We start from the raw sequence: 17,050 nt of genomic DNA, 5'->3' as shown, positions 1-17,050 counted from the left end.
ATGATGGTCTTTCCAAGGTTAATAGCATGCAGTAGCATTAGTTCATTCACAAGCTTCTACAAAAACAACAACAAAAAATGTGTGTTTACCATTATATACACCTTTATAGTGGTCAACAATTGATGTTGTGTTTCAGTACACCGTACCAACGCAGATGCTCTACCTTAACATATGGGGCTGCACTGGATGGTTCAGTGGTAGTGTGGAAATGTGATATCCTGGGTTCAAATCCTTCTGAATAGTGTGCGGTGCTGCTTCAAATGTGTGTTAGTGCTGGAATATTGGTGTATGGAGCCTGGAGAAGCATTTCCTGGTTGATAGGGGACATCTAATGTCATGGTGGATATGTCTGCTTTTTGCACTCCAAAGTAATATGCTTCAGTCGACTACCGTGCTGCTGGAGATGTTTTGGGGGGTTTAAAGTTGTATGAAACCTCTCAGCAAAGCATTTATTGTCCATTTAGGCGTCCAAGATGGGAATCTTTCTTATATCTTATATCCTTTTTTTAAAAAAAAAATGTATTTATTCTGAGGATATCTTTCAAACTGATGCATAGTTTGATGTAATTTAGTGGAATGGTACAGGTAATCAGGAAATAAGATTAACTTTTAGAGGAGTTCTTTCTTGTGATTTTGTCAGCTCAAATTCTAGAGAAAAGCTGCATTGTTGCTGTGTGTGAAGATATCACCTCCTCCAATTTCAAATTTGAAAGAGATGCGTTGCGCGCATGGTGGACTCCCATTGTCTATTCCATATGCTAGCTAAAAAATGCTTAAAAGCTGCTGTGTGGTGGGATGAACAAGCTAAAGAGCTCCCGCTTAAATTTTAAAAGCTGTCGAACTGTAAAACTGAGTACAGCAAGTGTTCTGTCGCTAAAATAATTCAAATGTCACTCATAAGTCAAGGTGCTAGATCAGCTTGCTAACATACAGCTTACATTGCCTGAATCATTTCTGCTACCCAACTAGCAAATGCTTTGAAAGATGGCTCTGCCGCAGAATAAGAGAGGGAATTTTGTAGGTGTTTTTTTTCAATACGGTACAAAACTACAATCCTGTCTTTAAGCGTTAGTAAGAGCTTGATACTGGCAGCTCTATCCCTGAGCATTCCACATTTTAGTCCTTGGTTGCATATTGTAGCACTGATTGCATTCCCCTACTGTTATTTTCACAGTATGACACCCTCTCTGTCTCTGTTGGTTGGACAGCGAAGACAGTCTTCCCACATCCAGGCAACCATCAGTCTTCCAAGTCACCCCAGTATAAAAGCATTGCTTCCCTTCTCATCCTCTGCCACACTGTTGAAGTTGATTTGTGCACCCAGCTGCTAGTTATTTACCGACTGACTTCCTGATTGCTTTACTCATTCAAACTGGTACTGTTTTCATTTTTACAGTTTTAACAATGTAAGGCTAAACTGTCTAGTACATGTGATTTCATCCCCTCAAGTTAGAAGTTGTGTCAAAGTTATGTCTCCCCAGTGGCACAGTCAGTCTTTACAGAGGCAAAGGTCCCAAGGGTGTCTAATTCAAACCTGCCAAACATCTGGCTGGTTTTCAAATTCTACTGAATTATTTAAAGTTTAACTTCACCGTGCGCCTTGCATTTCCTGCTTGGACCGTGTTAACATTGCTTGTGGCTACATTCTATATTAAAAAAGTGAAAAATCAATTGGAAAGCAAAGATCTCTGTTGGGATTTGATCCAAGATCAGCAGGGTGAAATGTGGCTCCAGATCCAGGAATCTCTGGTATCAGAGACCTTAAGCATCAGGCTCGTGACAACAAGCTCTTGGCTAAACTGTGTCATCATACATGTTCTGCCTGGTTCAACAACAATAACAGCTTCCTACTCACAGATAGACTCATGATTATGAGCTTGATCTCTGGAAGTAAAAATGCTCTTACCGACCTGAGATCCAGTCCAAACAGGAGCACATCCCCTGTTAACTGACAGCCCTCCTGAAAAGCTCTTCTTGAGTTTTTGATCATCTTTTTGGAAAAAATGTAACCATGTGTCCATAGTGTGATAATGTATAAAAAAAAAGACTCAGTTCTCGCACAAATATTCAGACAAACATGTTTGAATGCCTGCTGAGCCAAACATCAGAGTTTTAACTTGAACACCCTCTAAAGATGACTTTAAATCTTGACGCTACAGGTTGTTGTTTCACTGTCACATGACCTGACCATTGAAAGACTTTTTTTTCAAACAGTATGAAAGCCAGTGGCAGTTGTCAACTAGACAGTCTTGAGAGGCCTTTTGTTATCTGTGTCGCGTGACAAGTTGTCATTTGTTAGGCTGCATTTGAGTAAATATAGCCATAAAGGGCTTTCTAAAAGAAGTTCATGTCCATTTTGACACTTTTTCAGGGTCCGCATTCTTGCCAAGTGTGCCACGTTAACTGTTCCCTGTCTTCAAGGCAGACAAACCAACTGGTCCACATTGTTAAGAGCAGGGCTTCCCAGAATGGAGTTGACATTGTGAATGTCACAAAAGCAGAAATTTGGTAATCGGCGCAGACGCCATACATGACTCTCAATACCTGTTTCAGTACTGTGACAAAAGTCTAAAAAAGAACAATGAAATCAACACATTTCAAAATAAACACAGTCTGTCTCTGAAGGCAGTGAGGTCCATCACGAGGGTTGTAATGAAACATAGCTCCTTTAAGAATAGCTTTGGTGCATGTGATGTATGTAGAGCGTGTGGAGAGAGGCTAAAGCTGCAGACAGTGTTGCCAACTTGGCGACTTTGCCACCAGATCTGGTGACTTTCTAGACTCCCCTTGGCAGTTTCAATTGACCAAAGCGACTACTGACAAATCTACCATCTTTTTCCGGTCTTTTGGAGGATGTTTGTGTTGACACAAATACATTTTTAGCGTGACTTGAAGGCACGTTGTTCCTTTATTTAGTTCATCTTCTCCACGATAAGCAGGGGCTGCCGGCGCCATCCCTAGTCTGAAATCCCAATGGCTGTCAGTCTGGTGCCCGCTGCAGCTGGAGAAGACTGTCGATAAACATTGTTTTTTTTTTAAAAAAAGGAGCGAAGATCCGCACCACTCTGAAGTTATGGTGTTATTTTGAAAAGTGAGATATATAGACTGTAAAATTCAATGCAGTACGCAACAGTTTGCAAGCTAAACACTGGAATTTAGCTTGGGTCTTTTCAAGTTTAAGCACTCTCACACCTTAACTGTACACATACAGATCCATGTTGCGATCCGCTGGCTTCCACCACCAAGCAGAAAGCTGCGCTGGGCTCGAGCCACTTAAACAATCCCCATCACACACATTAAATACTCTCACAAACACATCAACGCTGCTGCATTACACCAGGGAAAACCCTGCTGTCTCATTAAGCTCTGTGTGTTTTTTCACTTTTCTCTAATCCTCCGGCAAACCTGTTGCTACACCCACCACACTTATTTTTTGAGTCACTAATGTCCCATATCTATCATTTCAAGAAAACAAATAATTAGGAAATTCCATGTATTGGTCATAATTATCTCAGAAATGTATGAAGGGAATTTATCCAAATTTGCCACAAACTGCTGCGGGGATCCAAGGATGACGTGAAAAAAAAAAATTGTGGTGAAACATCAAGGTCACTGTAACAGGCACCCATTGCAGCAGCATTCAACAAACAGTTAAATTTCTGTAGAGAGATTATGAAAATAATATGAGGTTGCATGATTTAATTACAGCTGGAAATGTTAAACATTCACACACCAACCATCCGACAAGATCGGAGAAAACATTCTTCCTAATGCTGCACGATGAATCACGTTACTCCCCCTCCTGATGAAACTGCTGTTTATCCTCATTATATCTTTCTCCTTTTTGCTTCACTCTCTCCTTAGTCCCAGCCACCTCCTTGTTTCCTGTACAGCTTAAGGTGAAAAGATTAGAGCTCATTGATATTTGAATAGATGGGAAACTACCCCCTTGTATAGCGCTAGGATGATACTTGGAGACCTGCCTCATCAAGTCCTGATCTGTCTTCTGACCTTTGACTTGCATGTCAGGGACACTGAGTAAAGTTGGGAAAGAAAACTCATCCTTGTCATGAGGTTGACGTTTGCATGCGTGTGCTTTGTCAGTGCCAGTCGCTTAATTCATGCTTGCTGTCTGAAATGGAAAAAAAACAAAACACACACACACACATACAGAAGCAAACACACACCTCTGGGGGCAGAGCGTGCTCTTGCGGCAGAGGATTGGACACGTCTAAGGATGCTGTGGTACATGAACTAGTGCAGCATTACTTGGACTTGTTGGGTATTTACACACATCGCAAGGGGCAAGAGACAGGAAACTTGACTGGGACTGCCAACAAAATTCTGATCTATCTATCTATCTATCTATCTATCTATCTATCTATCTATCTATCTATCTATCTATCACCAGGAAGATCATAGATCATAGTAGACTCACTACTCTGTCATTAAATGTGATGGGTTATGCACGCATGCAAACACATACACATGCACGTGCATGGACACACACACAAACACCACACCAACACAACATTCAGTCATTCTACGATCCTGTCTTGTATCAATTAACGAATCATGAATAGAAGAAATTCAGGAGTCTATGCGCTGGCTTGTTGGTGCGTGATGACACATCACTAATAGATATGTGCAGATGTGCTTTTTAGTTGTTGTGTTTTTGTTCTAAAGTTTCTACGATTCAGAAATCACGCAGACTGGCTTGATTTGACATGTTGTAATTCCCTGCGAAAGAAAAAGCGGATCCAGTTGTGACATGCTTCATCTGAAATCATTGGCAAGAACTTGATTTCAATGTTTTGAAGTATTTTGATCATGGAGTGAGTGTATTTATGCGAGGGAATTTGAGGAAACATCCTCTTGTAGAGCCTCTAAATGTCACTATTACTACTGTGTATTGCTGGGTGAGGTTGTTGTTGCTTGTTTGGTTCAATAATTTGAGGCGGATAACTGGCTGGATAACTGCCCCTGAGCATGTAGTGGAGATCAACAGTCAGGTTTGTAACAGAAGTCTTCGAACCGATATTACCCTTCAATTAATCACATGGCCCATTCATTGTGCTGGTGCTGGACGACAAAGCCCTAAAACCCTAGGCTGCATTCCAATTTCACCCAGTTCTGTGACTACTTTCAGGCCAGGGAACCATCTGAATGTCACATGAAGAATATGTTTTCCTGGAGCAATTATCAATTTAAGTGTGAAGCACAGTGCTAAGAGGCACACGGTGATTTTCCTTGTAAGTATTCCCACTGCTATGTAGGTTCACTTCTGGTTTGAGAGTGAAAAAGGCAGTTTAGGAAAAGGATTTCACTGTTGGTGCTGATGGTGATGGCACCAAAACACCAATGTGGTAGTGAGCAGTATTTGTCAGAAACCGTTTCACAAGATGATATATGAATGTTAGGAATCCTCTTACAAATCCCTGAGGCTTCAGATGTTTCTTCATGCCCAAACCTGCTGCTGTAATTTACAGTATACAGTGCATGTACTCTTCCAGAAGTTGTGCAGCTAAAGGATCCCATGGTCCTCAGTAGGTTGAGAAAATGTTGTTACATTTATCTAAATAGAGCAAGAAAAAAAAAAAGAAAAATGAACACCCAATGTTTAATCAACACAGACCTCAAGCGAGAGGCAGTACTCTGGAAAGAATTTTCTTGAAATCTGACATTTTAGAGGAACAAACAGTTGTTAACTAGGTCAATAACACCTACGTAAAGAGGCCAGGGTAATAGTTTTTCAGTGTAGATGAGCTGATGTGGCAGGCTAAGCTAATGTGGTGCTCAACTGGACAATCGATAGCTTGAAATGGCCAACCTGACAGATGTCGTGCAATGAATTCAAAAAAGTACTGTGAACTCCATCTCGCATTAGGATAATTAACTCTATTAACCATTTCCCAAATCTAATTGTCGAATCTAACTGTCTCCCAGGGCTTCCTGCAAAAATAAAAGCAATAAGGCACTGACAAAAAAGGTATTTTGCTTTCCAAACACTCACATGTAGGTGACTTCAGTTCAGACAGATGTTTGTTTCCACTTGCATGACTTCTTTGTTACTCAAGAATGCAGAAAGTGCCAGCTATACATATTTAGCTTGAAGCTTATGGGCTACTGGGCTAACTAAATACAACAGCAAAACGGTCCAAAAAAATGTCCATTTGCAAAGGCTCGTGTACATTGTCAGGTATAATCCACATCTTTTCATCCAGCCATATAATCTCAAGCATTTGCGGAGTGCTGAGTTTACAGCTGGAAAAAGCAGACATAGATTATAACAGACAATGCATTTGAGAGGTTGAAAACACACGTTTGGTAAGTTTTTTTTTGTTATTAGTTTGTCACCATCAGCTTTAAGCTAAATGGGTTTGGCAAGTGCTGAATGCATTTTGCAGTCAGAGGGAAGAACCTATCTCTGCCTGACTTGAAAGGCTATGTATGCTTTTTGGGTGATGAATAGAAAGATCTCCAATTACAATAACAGCTCTTTAGCTAACAGTTATCAATGCACAGGGAAACATGGAACTGCAGCTGTACCTAAAAAAAGCACAACTTTGGAAATTAATGAAATTCCTTGACACAGTTTTCATTAAAATCATCCCCGTTGTGTTTTGTAAAATCCTGCTGACAGAGGGCCAGTCGGAGAGGTCAGGAAGCGCACCAACACTGATGTAAGACGATGTTGGGTTTTGTCATCTGTACCAAAATTGAATAGTTTATTCCTGATGTCATAGCCCTACACTGGGTCATATGAAAACTGACCCAATAACTTTTGTGTAATACTACTGAGAGACAAGTTGCAGTATCACCAATTTGAAGTGCATTTACGGACGACTATATTTATAGTACATTACATTTACATTTACTCCGCACAAATATGCAAGTGGCATAAAGAATTCAATTCTGAATTCTTCTGCTGAGTATATGACCAAGTGCTGCCTGAAAAAATGTACACATACAAAGTTTTGTTATATTTATTTCAATTTAAATCAAGGGCACAATTGGACATAGAAACCTGTAAAGTGATGGAGGTTGTCATGCTTTGTTCTGGCAGAGGACAGAGCCGTAAATAGACTCACCTTGAAACAGTTGGACTCATAATGTCCTGACAAGCTGTGATCGCACGTGAATCTAACATTTGTCAAACTTTGTGCTTTTATGTCTTTCCCACTTACACAGCAACTTTACATATAAAAGGTAACCCTAATTATAAACCTAAACCAACATGTTCGGATAGGTGACGATGGGTTGTCACTCGCGTCTCTTCATTATCACACTCCTCACTGGGCAAGTTACTGCTCATCAACTGAGCCTCATTAGCCTCATTAGCCTGAATATCAACATCGTAAACAAAATATCATAAAAAACAGAGAGGGCTTTTATTGCGGGGTAGTTTGTGTAATATCAGTACCCATCCATTTATTATACCAAAAAAAAAAAATTAAATATATCACATATTTACACCAGTGGAGAATATGTCACATTTCTCTCATACAAATTGACAAGATCTGCTATTTTATACGTTCATACAGTTGAATGAGTTGTTTTGGGGTTATGCGTTGTCACATACACGTAGGTCACAAGCATGAATTTGACTTTAATTAGTGAGGCCAGAGGGAAGAATCCCAAATTGCAAACTTGGTGGAACAGCCTCCTGTTTTTATAATCTCATGTGATGACAACAAAAAAGCATTTTGAGAGAATGCTGTTACATCTGTGTTTTTGAGGACCATGATTTTGAAAATGGTGCAATAAAAGAGTTGAGTTTGTCCATTTGGATCATTTTTCAAAAGCATTGAGTGTTAGTTCTCATGAAGGGCCCAGAGAGAGAGGAACAGTAATGTTCTTCTTCTGTCTTCTAATCTTCTGTGAGTCATTGACTGTACTCACACATGGTGCAACCTTCCTCCATCCCACAACCATATTGTCTAGTTGTGTCACTACTTTTTGTTTTGAAGACATCAGTTTGGCCATCCCTTGACTTATCAAGCAAAGGTTTGCCGGACATTAAACTGCCACATGAAGCAACAACTACACTGGAACTATGCTACCAATCTCCACCTGCCTGTCTGCAAGACCATATTTAAAATGAGACAGAAGAAAAATATTTAACATGGATTGTATACATTTTTTTTTTTGCATTTTAAAATAGGATTAAAAGGATGTAGTCTGTGCGAAACATTCACATTGATGAAAAAAAAAAAAAAAGCCTTCTAGCACAGAAATGCGAAAGGTTGCTTTATAATCGCTCAAATTCTCAACTTGTCCTCGGTTCTAAAATAGGCCAAAAGTGTTGCTGAATCCAACAGTTCCATGACTTCAAGATAAAAATATACTCATAACTTGGCAGCGAACCCAAGGGTCATTAGATCAACTTACATGTGGCTCTGCCCCATGAAAGATCCTATTATTCAATTACATGCTTATTATTAAGGCTGTGGTGGTGTTGCACTGGCCTGTATGGTGGTGTTTCTAATATCCTGGGCTACCACATCCACGAGAGGGGCAGCTTCGTTTTAAATTATGCAGTCTAATGAAACACACGCTACAATCTCTGAAACAATTTCAAAAACAAGATGAAAAGAAATAATTGCACAAGCTATGTGGACTCTATTGCATTGTTCAGGTTAGTGAGTAGAATTTTGTTTTTGTGTTGTTGTTTTTTTTAATCCATACATACGGGATTACATTTGTATTTTAAATGTACAATTTAACATAAGATTTGCAGGAAATAACAGTTTATAAAAATGTTAAAAAAAAGTTTCATATTTGTACACATATGTTGCAATAAAAAAAAATTTGCGTAGTATTGATAAATCATTATTTTGTTCACAAACCATTTACTCTTGATTGCATGATTAAGATTAAAAAACAACTCCATACTGATCTAAGCTTAGCCAAGAAAGAGAAGCTGTGATGCACGTGATTAGGGTTGGATACCTTTACTCATTGGGAGAGGTCAGTACGCAATAAAAAGTAAAAGCAATCGTGGACAAAAATCAGAAGTGCCGGTATTCAGTATGAGGTAGTATCAGACCATATTAGGCTCTGCTGGCTCTATTAATATTCGGCACATTGAAATCCCATTAAAGGGGGGTCTTTGACTCAGTCGAGGTCACAACCTTGCTCTAAACAGCTGTGGGAAACCATGTAGTTATACTGTACAGTGCTGTCAAAGCATTACAGCATTTCAGCTGGAGATAAATTACACTCCATGGTAAATAAATGACTCCTATTACGTTTAAGAAATTAAAAAAAAAAAATTCTTTGTGCTACTTTGTCATGGAGTATATTTGCATGTTAAAAGTTTGGAGAAAGCTATGCCTGGCGGACTGAATAGGGAATAGAAACAGTTTCCTATGAGAGGAATTGTTTAGGGGGAATGACTGCAGCTGGACTGAGCTTTATGAATGAGTGTTAGTCAGTCACCTCTCCATAAGGACATCCAGCTTGGAAAATGAGAAAAACTAGAAGTGGCAGTGACACTTGCCTCAGGCTTCCTCTGATAGCACATCTGTGCTGGAATATACGAAAACATCTGCTATCTTTTTTGATGTTGTACTGGGCAATTAAAATGAACACAGACAGCAAAACAAACTGATTATTGGGTGTGCCCTTGTAAACTTTGATGGGTAAATGTCACCGTACTTGGAACACAAAGACCTGGTGGAATTGAAGCAAAAAGAGGTTGAACTGTTGTAAATGGGGATGCTGTGCTTCAGGTAGAACTGGTCAGGGTGCCTTTTGGGGCCTCTGCTTTACCGCAGAAAGACAGGCAGAAACCGCCATGCAATAGCAGAGGAGGTGTGACCTGTTTCAGAATGACTTCTTTTGAGTTGGAGGTCATACTGTATATGGTACCTTTTGAAGGTCAGAAATTTCAATAAAGTGTAAAAACTATTTTGAAGTCTTTGGTGGTTAACATAAATACATAATGGTGACACTTTGCAATGAGACTGTGCAGTTAGTTGAAGCTTTTATACCTACTTACACACACACACACACACACACATGTGAGTGTGAAGTACATACGTAACAATTTCATTGTTATTTTATTACTTATTCCAACCCCACACCAACCTCCCAGTTTTTCCATCCATTTTTGCTGTAATCTGTAAAGTTAGCATTCATAACGATTCCTAGCACTCAATTTGACTGAAAATACTGCTTCTGATCTTCACAGATCATTAACGCATGATTTTACCCTTCAGTGTCATCGAACTGAAAATGCTTCCACAACTGCATCTACATTACACCTGCAATTACTGAGAAATTACAAAGAAATGGAATTTTGAAGCATAATAAATGGTCTTTTCCTTACCTTAACTGAATATGAAACTCCTTATGGCAACTTAGATCAAATTTTAAGTTCTTGTGTGTCCATGTAGTGCTCTGAACAGGTTTATGGGTAATTTACAGCTGCATGGTATGTTGTACATGCAGCGGCATGTTAGTTCCCATAACCAAAAACACGTGTTGAGTGTTCCCAGAAAATCTCAAAGATCACTTGAGGCTATTGGAGGGCTCATGTTTGTGATGAGTTTTAAAAGAAGGATGTTCTCTTTCTGTCTCCTTAGATCTTACAGGTGAATCTAGTGATGTCAATCCTGCTCTATGTGATGGTCCTCGTGTACCTCTATGGTATCCAGGCAACCAATATGGACAGCAGTCGCCAGGGGCAACAGCAGCAGCCGAGTCCAGACCCCTTAAACTCTCTCATCATCCAGCTGCTTCAGGCCGACCTGACGAGGGGGAAGAACCGGGGGAACCAGAGCCAGCAAGGGAAAAGCAGGGACATGGGCCCCCCGGACATGCTGCCCCCTCTGCTAAGTGCAAACTTCCCTCTGGAGGACCAGGGTGACGCAGAGCAGTGGGGGGTGGTGGGCCGCAGCGGTGAAAACAGTGAAGGTGCACTTGACCAGCAGGTAATGCTGTTGAACTCAGATTTACTGAGACAGCACAAGCGCTTTAATTCACCTCGAGTGCTGCTGAGTGAGAAGCCACCACTGCAACCACCTCCACTGTACCTCGCTGATGATTTCATGAGTGGCAGACCGGATGGTGGAGTAGCAGGCAATAAGACACGGAGGAAGCGCTACGCTGAGCACAGGAGCTATCGTGGGGAATATTCTGTGTGCGACAGTGAGAGCCAGTGGGTGACAGATAAAACTCAGGCGGTGGACAACAGGGGGGAGTCGGTCATTGTTCTGGGTAGAATAAAAACAAGCCCAACGAACGACATCAAGCAGTACTTTTATGAGACCCGCTGTCAGACCGCCAGGCCCTTCAAGGGTGGCTGCAGGGGTATTGATGACAAGAACTGGAACTCGGAGTGTAAGACAACACAAACATTTGTTCGAGCACTGACAACACTTCGCAATTTAGTGGGCTGGAGGTGGATACGCATCGACACTTCCTGCGTTTGCGCCTTGTCCAGGAAACGTCGCAGGACGTAAACTCAACAGTACTTTCCATGCTGGGGAACTCTAATACCTGTTTGGAACTTTCCGTATGGTGAAGAGCAACACTTTGTTATAAAACTTCTACTGAAGAAATCTTGGGTCCATTGACATGATATTTCACGTTGTTGTGCTGCAAAATCCACAAGTTGATGCAGCATTGCTGGTTGGAAGAACTCATTTGAGTAAGGGTGGGGAGGGAGGGCGGGCGGGAGTGTGTGAAGGGGAACTGTACATATAAATTATTTAAATTATATGAAATGCATATAGTTTATACATGTTTACCTATCTATATATGACGTATGAATATATTTGTGTTATTTATTGAAGTCAAAAGGAAAAAAAAGTCTATAAAAAGGAATGAAACAAGCTATGAACTCTTTCTGAGAGAATACTACAGAGCTGGGCTGCAAAGGTGCTTCATTGTGAGACTTTTATGTGCCTTGACCAGTGTGGCTGTAGAGGAAAGAGGGTAATTCACAGCAGCAGCAAATGGAGTGGGTGAGGGCGGGGTGGGGTGGGGCTTAAAATGTCACAGTCCTGTGGACTTGATGGGGCAATTCTTTATGAGACAGAAAATAAAAGGCATCCTATTGAGATCTGACCAAACATATATGTTTTTTCACAATTGCCCACACTGTACTGTCATGTTGTAAAACACTAAAAGTCTTCTCAGTTCTCTTAACACTTTTGACAAAAAAGAAACTCCTCTTGTGGAATCTGCTGGCAGTGAAGGAAGTTTGGTTTTCTCCAGTCCACACTGACCCTGTTTACCGCAGGTTTTACTCAATACTGGTGTCATTAACTATATTTTTGTTTCTTCCTTTTAATAAAACGAAGAAGAAAAGTTTTTACGGTTGGGAACATTTCATTAACCAATACTCTTACAGTTTGCTACTGAGGTTATCATTAACACATATTTCCTTGTTGGCACATACAATAAATAACCATAAAGAGTATGGATGTTGTTCTCACACAACCTCTTATTATGCAACTTGTTTCATTTTTTTTGACAGCCGCTCTCAACTTTTTTGTGGTTACTATATTTTTGAAAATGTGCACATAAGTGTCTATGCCAACATATTATTAAAAAGTCTGTTAGTATCAGTGCTGTCTCACAGACGTACAGAAATGTCCGTGATCTTTTTCAGCTGCAACACATGGCCATCACACCAACTCCCTGACTTAACAACGTAACGCTACTGGCAGTATGTAGTAACTTTATTTTATTAAGTCACAACAGCCTTTTGAAAAGGACTTCACTGTTGGAAAATCAAACAAAAACAAAACACTTGGTTAAGGTTTGGAAAATGTCATGGTTTGGCCAAATTTTGTACAACACTGTGCTGTAAACAGGATTCAAATGGGACTTTAACTCATCTCCCATGGCAGAGTACCACCCTCCCCTGTCTGAAACCTGATCAGCAGCAGTTTTAACCCCAAATTTAGTCTTCCAGAAAGGATGGAAAACGTGATGCTGGCTAACTCCTTGCTCTTGACAACCATCTATCTCCTGTAACTGGCAATCACCCAGGCTTGCAAAAACTTCAAGAGGTATGCAGCAGATATCAGGAGCAAGATGTTAAAAATAGACATCATGCTTTGCTTCCTGTCTGTGAGAGTCTTTTGGTCTCCAAGAACACATTTGTGTCTAAGAATATTTCATGAATGAGACCCCTTCTGTTTTAACAACAGTAACCATTGCATGACGTTGCTGAACAGACAATGTTGAAAAAAAAGAAAACCTCTTTCAATGTATTTTCTGTGAGATTGCTTAGTTTAGTCTTGCACCATGATTTCCAAACTGGGGTACAGGATTTGTCCCCAGTCTGTCCAGTTCTTCCTAACCTGGAAAAGTAAGACCCTTTTGCACCTAATATGTTGCCTGTCTTATGTTAGCAGAAGTCAGGGGATGCAGTGCAAGACAGAAGACAGAGTCCCGACTATCACACCCATCTGATCTAGGACTTCCAGTGCAGTGTCTAACAAGGCTAGAATTAACGTTAGCAGGGCTAGCCAAGCTGCTGCACTGGCGCCAAAAGCGCATGTGAATCCTATTAATGAGAAGTCACTTACCTGAAGTGGTGTGCGTTATCAGTAGCATGTTCAAGAAACAGCAGATGGCTTATCATGTCTTCATATAACAGGCCTACGATATTTGTTATACTTCTTTTAGCAAATTTTTCTTATTGTCCAGTCTCATGAAATGACCACAACTTACTACTGTCTTACCATTCTTTCTCCCGTTCAGCTAGAGCTCCATTGTTACTGAGAAAATATTAAAAACACAACCCCCACAATTTGAATTTGGCCTTTCCTGAATAACCATGGGCAGCATTGTAGTTTATGTTCGGCCAATCCATTGTTGCCACTACTCATTAGTGCACCAAATATGGAGCTGAAATCCAATAAATACACGATTGCCTGCTATTTAAATGACATGAGCAAATAAACTGCAGCATTTCAGGAAATTATTTAGCCTTGATAAAACACGAAAGTCTAAGATTTAGGGCCATTATCCAAGAATGTGTGTGCTCGGAGTTTCGACTGACTGGAATGGTGCCGCACAGAATGGTTGGCTTTGATATTTTGGGGACTTTCTGTCAATGAAAACAACAAAAATTGTACTAACTAATTTAAACTGTCCGTAAATATATAATCAAGTCTTAATAAGTACAATCTGGGATTTCCAAACATTTTCCAGTCATCTGTTTAGGAGAGTTCAGAGAGACCAGACCGAACGAGTGTACCAGTGGTGCTGGATCAGGGGTTCAATCAATAGTCATTTATTCTGCTATCTGATCAAATGTTTACACTTCACTTATGTCCCCAGTAACACCAGAGAGACAAAGATGACATGGTGTTAAATCTCTTTCAAACATGGAGTTGTCCTGAGTACACATGGAGGGACAGCCCACACCTCGAACTCGCCGCTGTCTCACATTATTCAGCCATATTTTAAGTCAAGTAAGCAAAGTTGTGTTATGTAGGTGGCATAAATCATTTATTAGTGGAGCGGATGCAGCAAAGAATAAAGACGGGCTTTGGTAATGGCCCCCACCGTACACAGCACTTGTGTCATGTTGTCACCGTGGTGCTCTCTATGATCTGATAATACTCTAGTGTTGATAGATTTCAAATCGGAGAAAATAAATTCAATTTTAGAGCAAAATTTGAAGGCCTAGTTTTCAGTCAAAAATGTTTTGGTTTTATTTCAAAACTAACTTCATGCATTCCTTGAAAGAGAAAATGGTAAAACCATCTGAGACGGATGGGTGTAGCACAATCCTGGGCATCACAGTGACATCAGTGGGGAGACAAATCACAGAGAAAGTGGCAGAATCCCTATGGAAAAACTGGAAAATCTAATAAAGCACACCCCCCCCCCCCCCAAGCAGATAGAGACAGAAACAGAACCAAGGCGATGTCACTGATTTAGATATGATCTGTCGTTATCAATTTCCACCGAGGACACAGCACAGCGCTGAGATTTGTGTTATAAGCGTAAAGGTATGCTTTGAATTGGATGACAGACAAACTTCAATCAGTGAGCAGAAGCTTCCAGTTTAACAGTGATACATGACAGATGGTTGTAGCGTGACAGCAACACATGTGCTGGGTTACCATTAAGTATTATCACCCTGAGTCAACATCAGCATCAGCTTAAGTGAAAATTTCAAGAAGATTCCACTCTGTAGATGGAACATAAACTTGTTGTCAAGAGTAAAGATTTCATTTAAAGATCGTTTGTGTTGATAGGTTGAAGCAACCACAACTGAAGAGGCAACAGAACACTTGTAACCACAATCTAGGGAGGACTGGATTCCTATGGGTTAAAATCTTTGAATCTTTCTGGTAAAAAAAAAGGAAACACAATGCTTTAAAAACATGCCCTTTAAGTGCATTTTTGTGTAATGCTCCTCTTTGTGTAGATCATTGCCAATGCCTATGCCTCCTACATGCAAGGATATTTCCAAGTCCTCTAATCACACCTGATCTGCCACACCTACGCGCAAAAAAAATTACTTTACACTTTCAAATATTGTGCTGTACTTTCTATGCAGATGTTTCCTTCAAGTCTGGGGACAAATGATGAGTATAGATACCATGCATCACCTTCCAGTCAGAGCGCTCGTGCTTTATGGAGAGCACAGAGCATGTGGCTTGTGTGAAAACAAATACTCTTAACTCAAAGTTGTGCAAATTGGATGAACTTTTACTCGATTTTTCCACCTGACTTATCTGAAAAATTGTATTTTAGTGTTGCAATGGTTGAAAGATGTGTAGCTTGTGAAAAAGGGGTCAAACATTTACTTAGGTGACTATGGGGTGACAGAACTGGTTCTAATCTGAGTGTGAAACCACTTCTCTCACCAGCTGCTAGTGTCTTAATGGTGTGGGAGAGTAGAAACCCACATAACACACAGAGGAAATTATGCTTCACTGTTTTGTTAGTCGTAAAACTTCTCTTGATAAACAATGACTCTGCCCTTTTACCATTTTAAATTTAGAGAGCTAGCATGGCTGCTATCTATCTGCTAATCAACCAAATCTTTATTGAGACATTTACACATGGAATAACAATAATCTGGCAATTGTAGAGAACAGAGCTACACCTACATAAAGGAGTAAAGACTAACTGTACATGGGTGTAAAGCAGTAGAGTGGAGCAGGTAATCAAAGGAGCAACAAAATAAACAGGAAGTGAATGCAACAGCTGACACATGAAATTCAGAATTTAGAAATAAAAGAGGAAATAAACAAGGGGGCATTGGAAGATTTCTCCTTGCCAAGAAAGCAAAAGTATCTCCCAAATAATTAAGAAGTGATGCCAAGTATTAAAGAAAAGAAAAACTAATGAAAGTGCCCATGACATGCAGTAATTTTTCAAATATACTGATAGATTTTCACATTGATAAGAAATTTTGAAATTCTCACAGACAGCATCTATCACTCTGGAAGCCCTCGCGATTGCTGGCAACACAATGCATGTCTGAAGGGGAGTGTCTTTCTTAGTGCCTTGTTTGAAGGTACATATGGTAGGTGCATACACTTTTCCTTGCTACACTTTTTTTTGGCAGCTAGTACAGGACACTTTACCTGTATAAAGGCAGTTGAATATCCTAGTTTAATTGTAAATATCTGTAAACCCTTCAGTATTGTTTACCAAATACTATAAACGTCTGGTCTGGGCCTTTGGTATTATGATCCTAAAATGTATTCATTCAAGAAAAGTTTCCTGCAGCCAAATGTTAAGAGAAAATATTAGTTATTCAGGTCTGCAATGTGTATATCTTTAACATGCTATTAACACAAGGACATAACTAAAATAATTACTCGTTTTACTTTAACAATTACAATCATCAACATCTGCATGTGGTGCTCACACTCGCTGACACAAAACTTGTGCAAACTTTTACATTTCTCCAAAAGTTACTGGACACAATGCAAAAAGTAGTCAAGTAGAATGTTAAACAGCATTTTAATCTGAAATACATTTTGGATTAAAATCTTTGGTGAGAGATAATTGGCTGAGAATGTAGTGTAGACTGTGACTGATCTACCCTACATTCTCAGAT

General features: G+C 40.0%; 1 protein-coding gene across 1 annotated transcript in view; it reads left to right on the top strand.

Moving 5' to 3' along the window:
* The window catches only part of ntf3 (neurotrophin 3), a 40,715-nt gene extending 29,058 nt beyond the window's left edge, over window positions 1-11,657 (top strand). Inside the window, exon 2 of the mRNA XM_086202368.1 lies at window positions 10,590-11,657. Coding sequence (XP_086058494.1) covers window positions 10,590-11,468 — 879 coding nt within the window. The 3' untranslated portion in view covers window positions 11,469-11,657. The remainder of the gene's footprint in view (window positions 1-10,589) is intronic.
* Window positions 11,658-17,050: the final 5,393 nt, after the last annotated feature.

The sequence above is a fragment of the Aulostomus chinensis genome, chromosome 4 (assembly GCF_037954235.1).
Source record: "Aulostomus chinensis isolate RoL2024-O1b breed Wild chromosome 4, RoL_Achi_v1.0, whole genome shotgun sequence".
In the NCBI taxonomy this organism is placed as follows: Eukaryota; Metazoa; Chordata; class Actinopteri; order Syngnathiformes; family Aulostomidae; genus Aulostomus; species Aulostomus chinensis.
This window is presented reverse-complemented; position numbering and strand designations above follow the sequence as displayed.